The following is a 17,139-nucleotide window of genomic DNA, read 5'->3' as shown; positions in this document are numbered from 1 at the left end:
AGCATTTCTTATGATCATATTTCTGCTGGAATGAGAGTGTGTTCCTGTCATCTCTACTCTTGTAAGTTGAACGATTTATCCACTTTTGGTTTCAATACGTTTTTGTTTTTTTACACCGTTGTGTAAATCTGCCTCGGTAGCAATGCTCGCCTACTACGACTCCCCTACCTGTTGTGTTCCTAGGTAAACCTGCTGACAACACATCCCGATTGGTCACCATCTCTCTTCTTGGATCATTTGACAAAGAAAATTTGTTCAATGGAGTGGTTCCATTTGTCCTGTGTCGGACTCAAACAAGCCCCTGCAGCAGACGCCATCTGGGTCTGCCCTTCTCGTCGATGAACTGCGGGCTTTTAACTTGTGAAAATGCAAGAACTTTAATGCACATATTTATTCTGCCTGGCTATTTAACTATGGCCAGTGACGTTTTTTTTTTTTTTATTTTTTTTTTTTTAACCACTTTGACAAAGACACCTTTCATTGTAATGTTGAATTTATATATTCTATTATTATTTTTAAATTATAATATTCTTATTTGCACTTATGTAGACTTTAAACTGTCAATTCAAATAGTGTTGGAAAAGTTGCAATACCTAAAATAGAAATGCAAGAACTGTAAAGTACATATTTATACACCTTTATTTACCTAAGGCGACTGGATGTTTTTTAACTGCTTTGAAAAATACAGGTTTTGTTGTGATCGTGTATTTATATAGTATATAGCTTTTTATAATGTATTATGTATTATAATATTTGCTGCCCCCTGCCAGAGTGTGGGCCATTTTGTACTAAAATGATTTTAAACTGTCAGTTCAAATACTGTGTTGGAGACTAGTACTTGCAATACTTAAAATGGAAATGCAAGAACTTTAAAGCACATATTTATCCTGTCTGGCAATTTACCCAAGGCCAGTAAATAGTGTTTTAAACTGCTTTGACAAAGACACGTTTATTGTGATCTTGTATTTGTGTATTACTTATAATTATATAATATTTGCTGCCACCGTCAGAGGGTGGGCCTTGTTTGCACTAATTTAAAGATTTTAAACTGTCAATTCAAATATCGTATTGGAGAAATTGCATTACTTGAAATAAATCTATTGCAACTTATCAGTCCCAGTTCTTGTCTACAACACTGTCCAAAAATTGTCAATGCATATTCCAAATAGAATAACAAAATTAAGTCACCTGACTTTGTAATTGTTACACCTGTTTATTATGAAGACCTGAAGTAAACAACAAGCAGTTACAGTTTGTCAAGAAGTTGTTCAAGTCATGTTTTGGTATTCATATTTTATTGACTTTTCATAACACTTGGGATCGTGTTTGTAAGAGCAGAGCAAACTGAAGTTTCAGCGTGCACTCTTCGCCTTTCCAACCTCTCAACGCTCCGATGTGGTGCGCTTGACCTCAGAATAACCCAAGAAGAGATATGGTGACCAATCGGGATGTGTTGTCAGGATTTCATATGCAGGTTTTCCTAGTAACACAACAGGTAGGTGATGAGGAGGAGTAGGTTAGCATTGCTACCGAGGCAGATTTACACAACAGTAAAGAAAAAAACAAAAAACGTATTGAAACCAAAACGGATAAATCGTTCAACTTACAAGAGTAGAGATGAGGGGAATACACTCTCATTCCAGCAGAAATATGATCATAAGAAATGCTTTTCCGACGAACCGCTGCAATCCAGCCATCCGTCGTACCTTCGTGATCTGATATTTGGTCCTCCATGCAGGAAAACGGTGAAAAGTGAGTCCATTTTTCCTAACCCCTTTTTTTGTCGTAGGAGACGCTGTTGCACCCGGTAACGCAACAATAAGCACCCATATTTTCTTTCTAAAACACCGAAAGAGTTAGCTTAGCACTACCACACGTTACAATCCGCATTGACTCTGCCGGCCCGGAAGTGAATTATATTGCCAGCATGGAGGCGGGTCCAAACAATGACGTAGTACGTCCCATTCCCTATTTAACGTAAAATTATACTGTCACTTCGGGACATAGTCTGTATTTTTAATTAGTTTCGTTTTTATTACCATTGTATTAACTTATCAATTCATTTAATGCATAGAATTCAATGAATTAACAAATTTTTTTTTTTTTTTTTTCAGGAAACATTTAAGCAGTTATTTAAGTCAGGTGACACAACTTGCTTTGAGTGGAGGTTTCTTGCCTTCAGCGACCTCTCCTGGCCGTTCTCACCACCATCTAGTTTTTCCTTGCACTTGTATTTCCTATTTATGGAATAATTATGGCTCATGGTTAGCAAGTAAAGGTAAACCAAGTTAACCTGAAAAGCTAATGCTTTAAAATGAAGCGAGTTCATTACTTTGATGGAAGATGGAAGGTTAAGCGCCTGAAAATGTCCACTTCCGGTTCACTTGACGCAACATCCGTGTCCGCTCGTCACACTTGCCGTTTTTTCGTGTTCCCTTCTTTTAACCAAACAAACTCCTTTAAAGCATTCTCATCGGGTAAGTACCCAAGTGAGAATTTAATGGACTAAAACGTACTATCTAGGCTTAGTGGAAGTCGTTTGGCTCTATGTAATAGATTCCCAGGCATGCAAAACGTTTTTAAGCTTAGCTCGCTAGCCGAGACAGGTTAACGCATTTCGATTGCTTTGGTTTAACACCACTTCTGATTTGTACATTTTGCTTTTTAGGGAGGCTCGCTCGCTTAACATTAGAGTGATCACATTTAACTGTATAAAACGCTTTTCGACTTGTCTTCAAAATGCTACAAAACACTATTGATTGTAGACTAACTGGCGTTTTCGTACGCGTCCAATCCTGCTTTAGATTAGATTATGGGACACTGCGAGACCCTTTCGTGGCGTTGATCCACAACAAAAACAACGGTTCTTTATTATGTCTGCCATTCATTCTCACAACCACACACATGCAGCCATGCACACAATAAATCAGGCATAGGTTGTTTGGCATGTATATTTCACTGAACGTGACACTAACGCAATCCCAAACATCAAGTCAAAGTGTAGCGACGTACAGTGCCTTGCAAAAGTATTCGGCCCCCTTGAATCTTGCAACCTTTCGCCACATTTCAGGCTTCAAACATAAAGATATGAAATTTAATTTTTAGTCAAGAATCAACAAGTGGGACACAATCGTGAAGTGGAACAACATTTATTGGATAATTTAAACTTTTTTAACAAATACAAAACTGAAAAGTGGGGCGTGCAATATTATTCGGCCCCTTTACTTTCAGTGCAGCAAACTCACTCCAGAAGTTCAGTGAGGATCTCTGAATGATCCACTGTTGTCCTAAATGACCGATGATGATAAATAGAATCCACCTGTGTGTAATCAAGTCTCCGTATAAATGCACCTGCTCTTTGATAGTCTCAGGGTTCTGTTTAAAGTGCAGAGAGCATTATGAAAACCAAGGAACACACCAGGCAGGTCCGAGATACTGTTGTGGAGAAGTTTAAAGCCGGATTTGGATACAAAAAGATTTCCCAAGCTTTAAACATCTCAAGGAGCACTGTGCAAGCCATCATATTGAAATGGAAGGAGCATCAGACCACTGCAAATCTACCAAGACCCGGCCGTCCTTCCAAACTTTCTTCTCAAACAAGGAGAAAACTGATCAGAGATGCAGCCAAGAGGCCCATGATCACTCTGGATGAGCTGCAGAGATCTACAGCTGAGGTGGGAGAGTCTGTCCATAGGACAACAATCAGTCGTACACTGCACAAATCTGGCCTTTATGGAAGAGTGGCAAGAAGAAAGCCATTTCTCAAAGATATCCATAAAAAGTCTCGTTTAAAGTTTGCCACAAGCCACCTGGGAGACACACCAAACATGTGGAAGAAAGTGCTCTGGTCAGATGAAACCAAAATTGAACTTTTTGGCCACAATGCAAAACGATATGTTTGGCGTAAAAGCAACACAGCTCATCACCCTGAACACACCATCCCCACTGTCAAACATGGCGGTGGCAGCATCATGGTTTGGGCCTGCTTTTCTTCAGCAGGGACAGGGAAGATGGATGCGGCCAAATACAGGAACATTCTGGAAGAAAACCTGTTGGTATCTGCCCAAGACCTGAGACTGGGACGGAGATTTATCTTCCAACAGGACAATGATCCAAAACATAAAGCCAAATCTACAATGGAATGGTTAAAAAAATAAACGTATCCAGGTGTTAGAATGGCCAAGTCAAAGTCCAGACCTGAATCCAATCGAGAATCTGTGGAAAGAGCTGAAGACTGCTGTTCACAAACACTCTCCATCCAACCTCACTGCGCTCGAGCTGTTTTGCAAGGAAGAATGGGCAAGAATGTCAGTCTCTCCATGTGCAAAACTGATAGAAACATACCCCAAGCGACTTGCAGCTGTAATTGGAGCAAAAGGTGGCGCTACAAAGTATTAACGCAAGGGGGCCGAATAATATTGCACGCCCCACTTTTCAGTTTTTTATTTGTTAAAAAGGTTTAAATTATCCAATAAATTTTGTTCCACTTCACAATTGTGTCCCACTTATTGTTGATTCTTGACAAAAAAATTAAAATTTTATATCTTTATGTTTGAAGCCTGAAATGTGGCGAAAGGTTGCAAGGTTCAAGGGGGCCGAATACTTTTGCAAGGCACTGTACATTCTGTTCATCTCAGGTCACTTCATGTTAGTTTCGGTGCATTTTTGGGTCACTTCTTTGTCAGTTCATTGGCTGCTGTTGACTAGGGCAGGGGTTTTCAACCCAGTCCTCAAGGCACACTGTGGGTCCTGGTTTTTGTTCCAGCCGATCCAGCAGAGACAGTTGAACCAATGAGGCTTCTGCTAAAACCAGCCACACCTGACTGCAATCAACTGATTGCACTTGTAAAACACCAGATTGGGGAAAAAGTGTTGTCATCTTGTTTGGTAAGAATGAAATCCTGCACCCACAGTGTGCCTTAGTGGAATAGGTTGGGAACCCCTGGACTAGGGTGACCATATTTTGATTTCTAAAAAAGAGGACACTCAGCCCAGCCTCAGCCCGGCCTCAAGATACTTGAATTTTACTCGAAGTTCACTCAAAGATGCCTATATCACTTAAATATATTTAAAGGGGAACTTTGAACTAAGGTTGGCCAACCATGTTTTTGAATAATATCAATGGCTAAACAATTATGAGCATATTTTCATATTTTTTTTAACGCAACCCTTCCAGATTCTTTGTTTAACCCATAGCAACGCCCCTGACAACGAAAATGCTTTTCTTTGGCAATCTTCGGAAATCTTCGGAAATTACGTCACACCGGGAAGTGCGAGAAAGTCCGCCATAGAAGAGTATTGTTTGTTGCATTGCTTCTCTGTAAGATGCCACGGCGGTGTGTGGTGGTGTTTTGTTCTCACTCAAACGAAAAGTTGTATGAGTGGCCAAAGGATAGCAGGGCACGTAAATGGACATCTTTCGTTTGCACAAAACGAATGAATTTCACGCCATCATCGAGTAGTGTTCCCTGCTGCAAACACTTCGAAGATGCCTGCTTCCTTAACCAGTCTGCTAATGATCAAGGATTTGCCAAAAAGTAAGTGTGATTTTTGGATACATGACTGATGACTTTGTCAAAGCAGAGCTGCCAACTGTTGTGGAATGTACAGTAGAAGCTAGCGACGTTAGCCGAAAGCCAACTCGTGGCAATAGTCGTGGCATAGTTGTTGTGTTCGCTAGTGTTACGTCCCAAGGACGGCTCGCGAAAGGCGCAACATAAAACGAGCCACACAATTTCACAAGTGGCACAAAATTTTACAACAAACTCTGAATGAATATGGTAAATGGTGTTATACTTATATAGCGCTTTTCTACCTTTCAAGGCAATATGTACAAAATGTAGATGAAGCGCGGCTTCAGGGTAAGCCCAGGCAAACAAAAGGAATCTACACTTGAACCCCAACCGCTAACTAAACCCTGATCATGAAAAAGAATGAAGAAAAGACAGCCACTAACCTAGCTTCTTACGCTAAAAAACACAGGAGAAAACGGGTTGAACAGAAATGGCGACTTACCACTTCTTGCTTCAGTGTTCTTATTTACAGTGGTGAACAAAAACGATCCAATAACGAATAAACACAAAAGACCTCACCAAAAAAGCGGGAGTTTATCAGACTGGCGATCAAATTCCAAACGAGCATGAATGGCGAGCTAACAGCTGCAGAATGCTGTCAAATGTGAACTTTGACAGCTCAAGTCCCTCAGTGAATCATGGGAAATGTAGTCTCGGGACAACACTGAAGTGGTGCTTTGTAATCTGTTCGCTTGTGTGAAAAAACTACATTTCCTCACGCCATTAGACCCCACTTCCTGCCGATAGCCCCCAGGAAGTAGTAGTAGCTGGAAGTACGAGGCGAGGCGGAGATGAGCGACAAGCAAAACTTTGCGGTCGAATGTGGCAGCAGTCCGCTATTATTGTTTTCTTATTGTTGCCACAATAAAGTGGAGAAAGCCATCAACGACTCACCCGCAACGTTTTATATTTTTATTTTATATGCTAGAGCGCTGCCGGATCTGCCAAAATGAACATGCAGTCTGATTTTTTTTTTTTTTTTTTAAACAATGTCATCAGATAGACAAAAACATAAAATTATGTGCAAATGCCTGCATCTTCAAATCATGAAAATAATAACAGCCTATATCTTACCAATCTTGTCATCTCGATGGGTCTTGTATCCATTCCATGTCAGGTAGTCTAGGCACATTGTTTGAATCCTGATTAGCGTCTGGCTCATACATGTTAGGTCCAACATAAAATCCCAAGCTCCTCTTCTTCCTCCAACTCTTCAAAAACTTGGATCTCCCTTGCGCTCGATCTATCGTTTATATCGCTGTTTGAATCATTGTTTGAAGGGCTTTGTATGGCGGCCGTATGTATGGAGCTGCCATCACTGTTCCCGGTAGGAGTGGGAACCTCAGGGCACCTCACGATACGATACGATTCGCGATACAAGGCTCACGATAACGATTATATCACGATACAGCGATTATCGATATATTGGTCAGAAATTGGATACATGACATTCTACGATACAACTGTTGAAACGGGGGGAAAAAAAAAAAGAGAGATTTAAAAATAGAAAAAATACTGTTCAAGTCATTTATTAAAAAGTGACACCTTTTCTGTGCAACATTGCTGTAAAATATAAATCTACTGCAAATTGTACCCCTGCACATATAGAGGAAACCAACCACGACCACTGATATCGCTTGGAGAGATTATGATGAATGGCACCCTTAATTTCTTTGAAGTTTTAAATCTTTAAAAAAATAAAAAGTGCCGTAGGGGTCAGCAGTTGAGCTTGGAGTGGGGCAATGATAAAATTGGTGGGTCTTTTCTTCGTATATGACCTTTGTTGCTTGGTTTGACCACTTCCGCTATCTGCTTCAGCATTTAAGATGTCAGACTTGCTCAGTCACAGTCTTCCTCACCTTAAAAACAACAAAATAAAACAAAAAATATTAGCTACTTCATAGCGTTTGAGTTGAAATCCAGATTTTTTTTTTGTGTTGGAAGTATTGAATTAAAAAAAAATATGAATTGAATGTATAGAAATTAAACATTCAATAATTACCTATTTTTAATATGTAGGCTACATCAATAATTACCTATTTTTAATATGTAGGCTAAATTAATTATCATGCACATCACTTTATATATCTTGGAACCTATTCAAACCATTTTTATAGCTTATTGTATCAAAATGACAGTAATAACAGTTTGTGTAGTAAACTAGATGGAAATTGGTTCTCAAATAAATCGGTAAATTCATGTGGGCTTGTTCGATATTCATTTTCATCCAGTTTAGGGTCCTGGTTTATTTTATATCATTCAACACCAAATGTCATCAAAATAATACATGTAAATTAAAAAGTCAATTACATTGCAAAACTTTCTTACCTCAAGTGATGAAAGCGAAGCTCACAAACTCCGGTGTCCACTACGTCACCAGCTCCCAGTGAAACTTATTTTTCTTAGACAATTCTTGCATACAGCAAAGTCCTTGTTCACCTTACTTCCTTTCTTGTTGGTGTAAAATCTAAAGTGTGTCCCCATGTGTGATTTGTAGCAATATTTTTCTCATTTTTTCCTCCACCGTTCTCACAGAGCTTTTATTTTTTCAAACCACTTGGAGGTTCCTCTCTTCTTCTCTAGACAACTTGTGTGCACTTTACCCTCACCGCCACTCCCGAGCGCCCCTAGTGGACCGCCAAGGAATTGCTCAACAAACATTGAGCAGTTTACAGCATCCATACTCCATTGTATGGCCAATATGTGAAATAAAAGTATCGATTCTTGGCGGGAGCATATCGATAAACCATCGGGTTGCAAAATATCGCGATATATCGCTGTATCGAGATATTGTCACACTCTTAGTTCCCGGTGTGATGTATCACTTCCGGGTTCGTCCCCTTTCAGGCTCGAACTTCGGAAACGCGATTATTTTGTCAAATATACAACATATAAATTATTTTTTCATGCTTTATTTGTTGGACAATATTGAATTACTTGTGACCCTATTTGGCATGTTATGAAATTACTTCACAGTACAGCTTTAAAGTGCTTGTGACACGAAAAAGCATGTTTATTTCATAATACACGCGGTATTTTATGCTCCTGAATGATATGGACCGCTTGGATGTGTGTGGAAGCGATCGCTATATTTATTTAGTTTTTTGAATCCCGCGCCAGGAAAATGAGTGACTTCCGGCTTCGGTCTCGCATTGAGGAGGAGGGCGCTGTGACGTGTACGGTAGAAGACGTCCTCTTCACGCTACAGTGTACTGTTGTGTATGAGGACGAAGGATTCAGCTGATTTTGCGGATTAATACTTTTATTTTTTGCATCACGCCAGCCAAACGGCTGCAGAAAAATCATTCTGTATGCGGGAGAGGCGTATGCGCCTTTTTGGAGTTTCAAAAGGTTCCCATTCACCGTGGATATTTACTGTGGGACCATTGGACTTACAAGGAAGTGAGTAAACATCTTGTTTTGTATTATGTCAAATACGAATACAGTGATTACAAAGTAAACACTATAAAATTCCTTTAAATAAAGGACTACTTACGTTTGATCATTGATAGGCATGTAAAAAGCTATCCTCACGCTCATTAGCAGTTAGCTGTTAGTACGTTAGCTACACAACAATTCCAGCCACCCTCCTCCAGGGAACGAACTGTAAATTGCTCTCCGCCGGGCGGTTTGCCGATCCGCAAAGAAACTCGACAACCGGGTCGTCATGTCAAATAATCCAGGCTAGTTATGTGTGATTTTCCACTTCGAAGACTTTGAAACATCCCTCGGTTCGGGTTAGCATGTCGGCTAGCTGTCACTCCTTCTGGTCTGTTTACATTCTCCGAAGCCGGGGAAGGGAAATGACATATGTCCGATTTAGGTGTCATAAAATATCGTTCGGCAGGTGTGACAGTAAAGGTAAAGTCGACTGTTTTGACCATTATGGAGTAATTTTGCCATGTCGTCTTGAATAAATGGATTTTTATTATTTTATATTCCATTTAGCACAAGTTATTTGTCATGACCATGCCATTTATTTAGCAATTGGGGAAAGTACTTGGGTAAAAAGAATATCCTGTAAAAATATTGAAGTAAAGAGACAGAAACAATGACATATTGCCGCTCTCTTCGTCGCGTTTTCCTCATTGTGAATAGTTCCCCCTCGACGGGCTGACTGGTCCTTCTCAAGCCATTTATATAGCTATTGGGGAAAATACTTGGATAAAAAGAATATCCTGTAAAAATATTGGGAGTAGAGAGACTGAAACAATGACATTTTGCAGCTCTCTTCGTCTCGTTTTCCTCGTTCTGAACAATTCCCCCTCAATGGGCTGAATAGTAAAACCGATGAGCCTAGTCTACCGCTGACGTCATCCACCTGTTGGGGACGCTAAAGCCCTATAATTGTAGGCGTGGCTAACCGGCAGATTAAAAGACTAATTTCTCGTCATCTGCGCTTTGCTAAATTGTTGTATATAGTCGAATCGTCTCAAAATATGATTCTAATTCACATAATAATGCCATTTAAGACTTTTTTTCTGGTGTCGTATGCTCTTTAAAGTGTGCCCCCTCACTCTGGATGGAAAAATGCAGTTTGAAAAAAAATAAATAATAACTTAAAAAGAAATATATATATATATATATATATGTATATACATATATAATGCAGACCCATAGAAATGTAGTCCAGTCAATACACATACACACAGTAGGCTATGTGCCAACTAAACATTTTTTATAAATTACTATCACGACAATTGTCCTTGACAAATTGTTATTCCCATTCAATTGATGTTCTCATTCAATGTTCTAGATTGCACACAAACAAAAACCGAAATAAACTGACAAACTATTCAATCAGCATGTTTCCAAACGTTGCAGTTCTAAACTACGTTTCCCATAATGCCTAGCGCGGTTTAGCTTACTGATAGCTTGCCGAGGCAAAAATCAAACTTTGCTATAAAAGTTTACAATCATCGGCAGCGCGCCGATGCGACACCAAACGGGATTTTACAGTCAAAGCTCCGACAGAAGTCAACAGTTGCCATTATATACGTATTTATCATTTAAAAAAGAAAAACAACTTCAGGCATTGTGGCCAAATCGTCAAACCAGTAGGTGGCAGTAATGGCGTGGTTTGTAGCGGCTGTCGGTTGCAGTTTTTGTTTTTTTTGCTTCTTCCTCTACGCACGTGACATCAGCGCGTTTTCCCGCATTAATAAAAGTAGTCCGAGCAAAACGTGATGCTTAGAGCTGTCAAAATAAACAAGTAAAAATAAACGATTACTTGAGGTGGATAAAATTACTTGGATCGGTTTTTCAACTCGAGTTACTCGAGTTGCTCGAGTATTCGTTTCAGCCCTAAATGAGAATAAATCAGTGCAAAAGCTCGACTTCAGCAAATCACATGATTTTTTTTTTTCTTCCGACCCAGTGTCCCACAGACATCGCTGAAAAAGATCTTCACCCTGAGAAACACAATCCCCTCCACTTTAAACAGGAGTCGGAGATGTTGTACATCAAACAGGAAGCAGAGCCAGTCACCCCCTACATTAAAGAAGAAGAACAGGAAGATGAAATCATTGCAGTGGTTGTCGGTGTGAAGAGCAAAGAAGATGAAGATCCAAGCGAAGAGAGCGGAGCAGCGACACCTTCGAGCGAAAACTCATTTATGCACCTGACAACAAAAGAAGTGGGACGATCGCAACTGGACGGCTTCTTAGCTCCGCTTTCGGACAGCGACGACGTAATGTCACATTGGGACAGCGACGACGTAACGTCACATTCGGACAGCGACGACGTCACGTTACATTCGGACAGCGACGACGTCACGTCACATTCGGACAGCGACAACGTAACGTCACACTCTTCTGACACTGATACTAATGAGGAGGATGTTGACTTTGACCAAAATGCTTTGAAATCCTTAAACAGGTCATCATTGAAGATAGACACAAAACAATGTGCTGGTGGGAAACCGTTTGCATGCATAATTTGCTACAAAGGATTTTCTCGCAAGGATGATGTTGAAAGGCATAAGCGTACACACACTGGAGTAAAGCCATTTCCCTGCACATATTGCGGTAAAAGATTCACCCAGAAGGGAAGTTTAAACACACACACAAGAACACACACTGGAGAGAAGCCTTTCGCCTGTTCACTTTGCGATAAAAGATTTACTCGGAAGACTCATTTAGAAACGCATAAGCGTACACACACTGGAGTAAAGCCGTTTCCCTGCACATATTGCGGTAAAAGATTCAACCAGAAGGGAAGTTTAAATGAACACACAAGAATACACACTGGAGAGAAGCCTTTCGCCTGCTCACTTTGCGATAAAAGATTTTCTCGGAAGACTCATTTAGAAATGCATAAGCGTATACACACTGGAGTAAGGCCTTTTGCCTGCACACATTGTGGTAAAAGATTCACCCAGAAGGCAAGTTTGAACGCACACACAAGAACACACACTGGAGAGAAGCCTTTCACCTGCTCAGTTTGTGATCAAAGATTTTCTCAGAAGATACTGTTAGAAAACCACTCGCGTACACACACTGGAGATAAGCCTTTTGTCTGCACAGTTTGCAACAAAAGATTTTCTCGGCAGTCTCATTTAACAACACATAAGCGTAGACACACTTGAGGAGGGCCTTTTGCTGGCACTCTTTGCGACAAATGATTTCTAATGGTGAAATGCATATTGGTACACACACTGGAGAAAAGCCTTTCGTCTGCACTTTGCAGAAAAAGATTTTCTCAGAAGTGTCATTTGATAATAGATAAGTGTAAACACACAGTGAAAAAAAACTTTTGTCTTCACATGTTGTGGTAAAAGATTCACCCAGAAAGGAAGTTTTAAACACACAAGAACACACACTGGAGAGAATGCGGACAATGCGGAAAAAACATTGAATTGCAGTGTTTAATAAGATTTATAAATTCCTGCCACATATTTACAGTGGAAAAAGCTTTTCAACTTTCTTATTAAGTTTCCCTTGAGCCTCTTTTGAAAAAGTGGTGAAATGATTTTGCAGGGCCTGGTCTTTTTCACAAATATCCAATATTCTTGATTTTTTTTTTTTTTAGTAAAACAAATTGGGTTTGGTTTAGTTTAGGTTAGGTTAGGTTACTTCATGTCAAACTTGATTTTCTGTTGATATTATGACTTTTCTGCTATTTTAATTTACTCAGATTTGGCTATTGTCTCATCTGTTTGTTGCTAGGGATGGGAATCGAAATCCGATTCTAATTCCGAACAGTTTCCTAGTGTTTCGAGGCCTCGACATCAAAATGAAAAAGTCTTAACGATCCCTTTAACGATTCCTAAAGACGCATGCTGCGTCATCAGTGACGCGTCTTGTTGTCCAGACGCATCCTGGACGCATCAAACGAGCATGGCGCCAAGAACCAATAGCTCCAAAGTTTGGCTGCACTTCACCGGGAAAGAGGGTGAAAATGAAAGGTTACGATGGTTTAGCACGAGCATTGCAGCCGTAAACATAACAATGACAACACGTAAGTTCAAACGCTCGAAAGTGTGTCTTCACTTCACGAGGAAAAATAAAGTGACTTGCAGTCATTGAGGCATTAAAATCACTCACCTTTCGGCTACATTCGCCATTTTGAAGTCAAAGAGGGTGACATACTTGAATTGTGTAGTTCTGAGGAGAACATTTTTAAGATGGGGGTCGTAATTCCATCTAACTAACTAACGACATGTTTTATTAAAGTTGCTAAGCCTGTCGCGATATGGGATGGGTCCATTGGTCGCAAGATAAAAATGAGGGCAATAATTTTCAAGGCTGCGTTTTATCAACACGTGCGTCCATGCATACATACATTTCTGTGTGTGTGTAGATGACTATTAGACTCCAGTTCATTTCACAGATGTTTATTAGGAATCAAAACACCGTAGAATTAATTTCAGACATACAAAATAAGGAAACACGTGTAAGTGTGTAAGTGTTAGCATTGCTACATTGAGACTAATGGGGGGAAAAAAGACGACCTACTTTAGCCTGCTATAAAACATTGGCAGTCTTTTCCAAAAGTTAAACTTGCGGTTAAAAGGTGACACTTAAAACATGAAAAATCGCTGGTTAACATTATTTGCAAACGAAAAAATTGAGAGAGAAAAAACCAAAATACTATGAGTGACAGTGACACCACAAGCAATGACGTAAAGGGATTTTTTGCGGAGTGTGAAGCTGTTGGCGGTTTAGCGAACGTACTTCCCGGTGAACATTTCAAAATAAAACCACGCCACATTCATATAAAGATTTCTGGAGTTAATCCCACATACTTCAGAATTAATACTATAATGTGTAAATACTACAGAATTCAGATTCCACACGAAGAATAGCTTTAAAATGACACACTTTTTGAAAAATGTGATTGGCAATGAATATTATAATTATTATAATACTATTATATATAGTAGTATACTATAATAATAATGCTACATTTTTTTAAAGAATTGTTTTGAATAATGTTGGAAAGGCTGTTTACATTCCATTCTTTTGCATTAGATAATGCGATGAGCATTTGACCTCATTGTTCATGTGTGATTAATTATTGTTATTTACATGTTTATTTGTACTTCATTAAAGAATTTAAGTGTTCCAAAATGTTTTTGTGAATTAATAAGCATCAACAAAAATGTCATTGCTGAATTAGTAACAAAAAATATACTTTTTTTTTTTTTTAATAAGTCGACTAATTGTAAAAATAGTCTGCCGACTAATCGGGAGAAAATTAGTCGTTTGGGACAGCTGTACCGGAAAGTATTTCTTCCGCACCCTTGTTACCTTTTTAACCCCTGACCCATTTTCATGCCTGGTCATTGCAAGGTGGAGATAACTGCGTTTGGGATACGACCAATATGCCAATATATACCAATATTTTTTATTTCTATTAGAAAAATGTTTCAGTAAAATGTTACAAAATCTTGTGTATTTGCCAAATATTGCCACAGTTAACATTGAGGCTTTGGGCCTCTTTTGACCTCGAGAGTTTGTAAGGTTGTGAGTTCTGATTAAACAAACTCGATGCAAATCAAAATGTTTTCTTCTTCTTTTCCCCCAAATAGAATCGATAAAGAATCGAATCGTTAAGCAATATCAATAATGGAATCGGAATCGGAAAAATCCTATCAATTCCCATCCCTATTTGTTGCTTTTTTAAACTCTTTTATAAAGGGACCTTGAATATCTTGAAAGGATATTTGAAATAATATGTATTACACTGGTCAACAGTCAAATTTGTGCATTAAATATTGATTCTAATTGTGGCTAAATTGAGGTCATTGAATGCATTGCAAGTGTCAGAATAAAGAAATTGTCTCTAGTTTGCGAGTCCATAAAGTTTAAATTGTCTCAATTAGAATATTTTATTATTTCTGTATGGAATAGTGTATTTCCTGTAGGACACAAAAGGCTGACATATCCAAGAATTTATTTCAACAAAAATGTTTTGTGTATTTTTAAGCATCTTTTTCAATTACCTTTGCACTGTGTAGTAGAATCTCCCCACAATCTCGTTGTACATTGTATGATGACAATAAAAGCTATCCATCCATCATCTCCCACTTAATCCAAGGTCGGGTCGCGGGGGCAGCAGCATTCATTATAGAATTACTAGACTTTTTTTTTTTTTTTTTTTTAACAACTATTCATTTACTCCCCATAATTCCTCTATTATGAACCAATTTTTTTTTTTTTTTTTTTTTTTTTTTTTTAAGAGATCTTCTCAATAGGGAATGGGACGTACTACGTCATTGTTTGGACCCGCCTCCATGCTGGCAAGATAATTCACTTCCGGGCCGGCAGAGTCAATGCGGATTGTAACGTGTGATAGTGCTAAGCTAACTCTTTCGGTGTTTTAGAAAGAAAATATGGGTGCTTTATTGTTGCGTTACCGGGTGCAACAGCGTCTCCTACGACAAAAAAAGGGGTGAGGAAAAATGGACTCACTTTTCACCGTTTTCCTGCATGGAGGACCAAATATCAGATCACGAAGGTACGACGGATGGCTGGATTGCAGCGGTTCGTCGGAAAAGCATTTCTTATGATCATATTTCTGCTGGAATGAGAGTGTGTTCCTGTCATCTCTACTCTTGTAAGTTGAACGATTTATCCACTTTTGGTTTCAATACGTTTTTGTTTTTTTACACCGTTGTGTAAATCTGCCTCGGTAGCAATGCTCGCCTACTACGACTCCCCTACCTGTTGTGTTCCTAGGTAAACCTGCTGACAACACATCCCGATTGGTCACCATCTCTCTTCTTGGATCATTTGACAAAGAAAATTTGTTCAATGGAGTGGTTCCATTTGTCCTGTGTCGGACTCAAACAAGCCCCTGCAGCAGACGCCATCTGGGTCTGCCCTTCTCGTCGATGAACTGCGGGCTTTTAACTTGTGAAAATGCAAGAACTTTAATGCACATATTTATTCTGCCTGGCTATTTAACTATGGCCAGTGACGTTTTTTTTTTTTTTATTTTTTTTTTTTTAACCACTTTGACAAAGACACCTTTCATTGTAATGTTGAATTTATATATTCTATTATTATTTTTAAATTATAATATTCTTATTTGCACTTATGTAGACTTTAAACTGTCAATTCAAATAGTGTTGGAAAAGTTGCAATACCTAAAATAGAAATGCAAGAACTGTAAAGTACATATTTATACACCTTTATTTACCTAAGGCGACTGGATGTTTTTTAACTGCTTTGAAAAATACAGGTTTTGTTGTGATCGTGTATTTATATAGTATATAGCTTTTTATAATGTATTATGTATTATAATATTTGCTGCCCCCTGCCAGAGTGTGGGCCATTTTGTACTAAAATGATTTTAAACTGTCAGTTCAAATACTGTGTTGGAGACTAGTACTTGCAATACTTAAAATGGAAATGCAAGAACTTTAAAGCACATATTTATCCTGTCTGGCAATTTACCCAAGGCCAGTAAATAGTGTTTTAAACTGCTTTGACAAAGACACGTTTATTGTGATCTTGTATTTGTGTATTACTTATAATTATATAATATTTGCTGCCACCGTCAGAGGGTGGGCCTTGTTTGCACTAATTTAAAGATTTTAAACTGTCAATTCAAATATCGTATTGGAGAAATTGCATTACTTGAAATAAATCTATTGCAACTTATCAGTCCCAGTTCTTGTCTACAACACTGTCCAAAAATTGTCAATGCATATTCCAAATAGAATAACAAAATTAAGTCACCTGACTTTGTAATTGTTACACCTGTTTATTATGAAGACCTGAAGTAAACAACAAGCAGTTACAGTTTGTCAAGAAGTTGTTCAAGTCATGTTTTGGTATTCATATTTTATTGACTTTTCATAACACTTGGGATCGTGTTTGTAAGAGCAGAGCAAACTGAAGTTTCAGCGTGCACTCTTCGCCTTTCCAACCTCTCAACGCTCCGATGTGGTGCGCTTGACCTCAGAATAACCCAAGAAGAGATATGGTGACCAATCGGGATGTGTTGTCAGGATTTCATATGCAGGTTTTCCTAGTAACACAACAGGTAGGTGATGAGGAGGAGTAGGTTAGCATTGCTACCGAGGCAGATTTACACAACAGTAAAGAAAAAAACAAAA

At 38.8% G+C, this 17,139-nt stretch overlaps 1 protein-coding gene across 1 annotated transcript; it reads left to right on the top strand.

Moving 5' to 3' along the window:
- The first annotated feature begins 2,399 nt into the window (after positions 1-2,399).
- On the top strand, positions 2,400-15,086 carry LOC130927151 (gastrula zinc finger protein XlCGF8.2DB-like). Its single transcript, XM_057852762.1, has 2 exons — positions 2,400-2,477; positions 10,951-15,086. The coding sequence occupies exon 2, from the start codon at positions 11,026-11,028 to the stop codon at positions 12,157-12,159; it is 1,134 nt and encodes a 377-aa protein (XP_057708745.1). The 5' UTR covers positions 2,400-2,477; positions 10,951-11,025; the 3' UTR covers positions 12,160-15,086.
- The last annotated feature ends 2,053 nt before the right edge of the window (positions 15,087-17,139 follow it).

The sequence above is a fragment of the Corythoichthys intestinalis genome, chromosome 1, assembly GCF_030265065.1.
Source record: "Corythoichthys intestinalis isolate RoL2023-P3 chromosome 1, ASM3026506v1, whole genome shotgun sequence".
Classification (NCBI taxonomy): Eukaryota; Metazoa; Chordata; class Actinopteri; order Syngnathiformes; family Syngnathidae; genus Corythoichthys; species Corythoichthys intestinalis.
This window is presented reverse-complemented; position numbering and strand designations above follow the sequence as displayed.

What these genes read in the sequence shown, in the direction of transcription:
- LOC130927151 (XM_057852762.1), top strand. Translation starts at nt 11,026, where the DNA reads ATGTTGTACATCAAACAGGAAGCAGAGCCAGTCACCCCCTACATTAAA.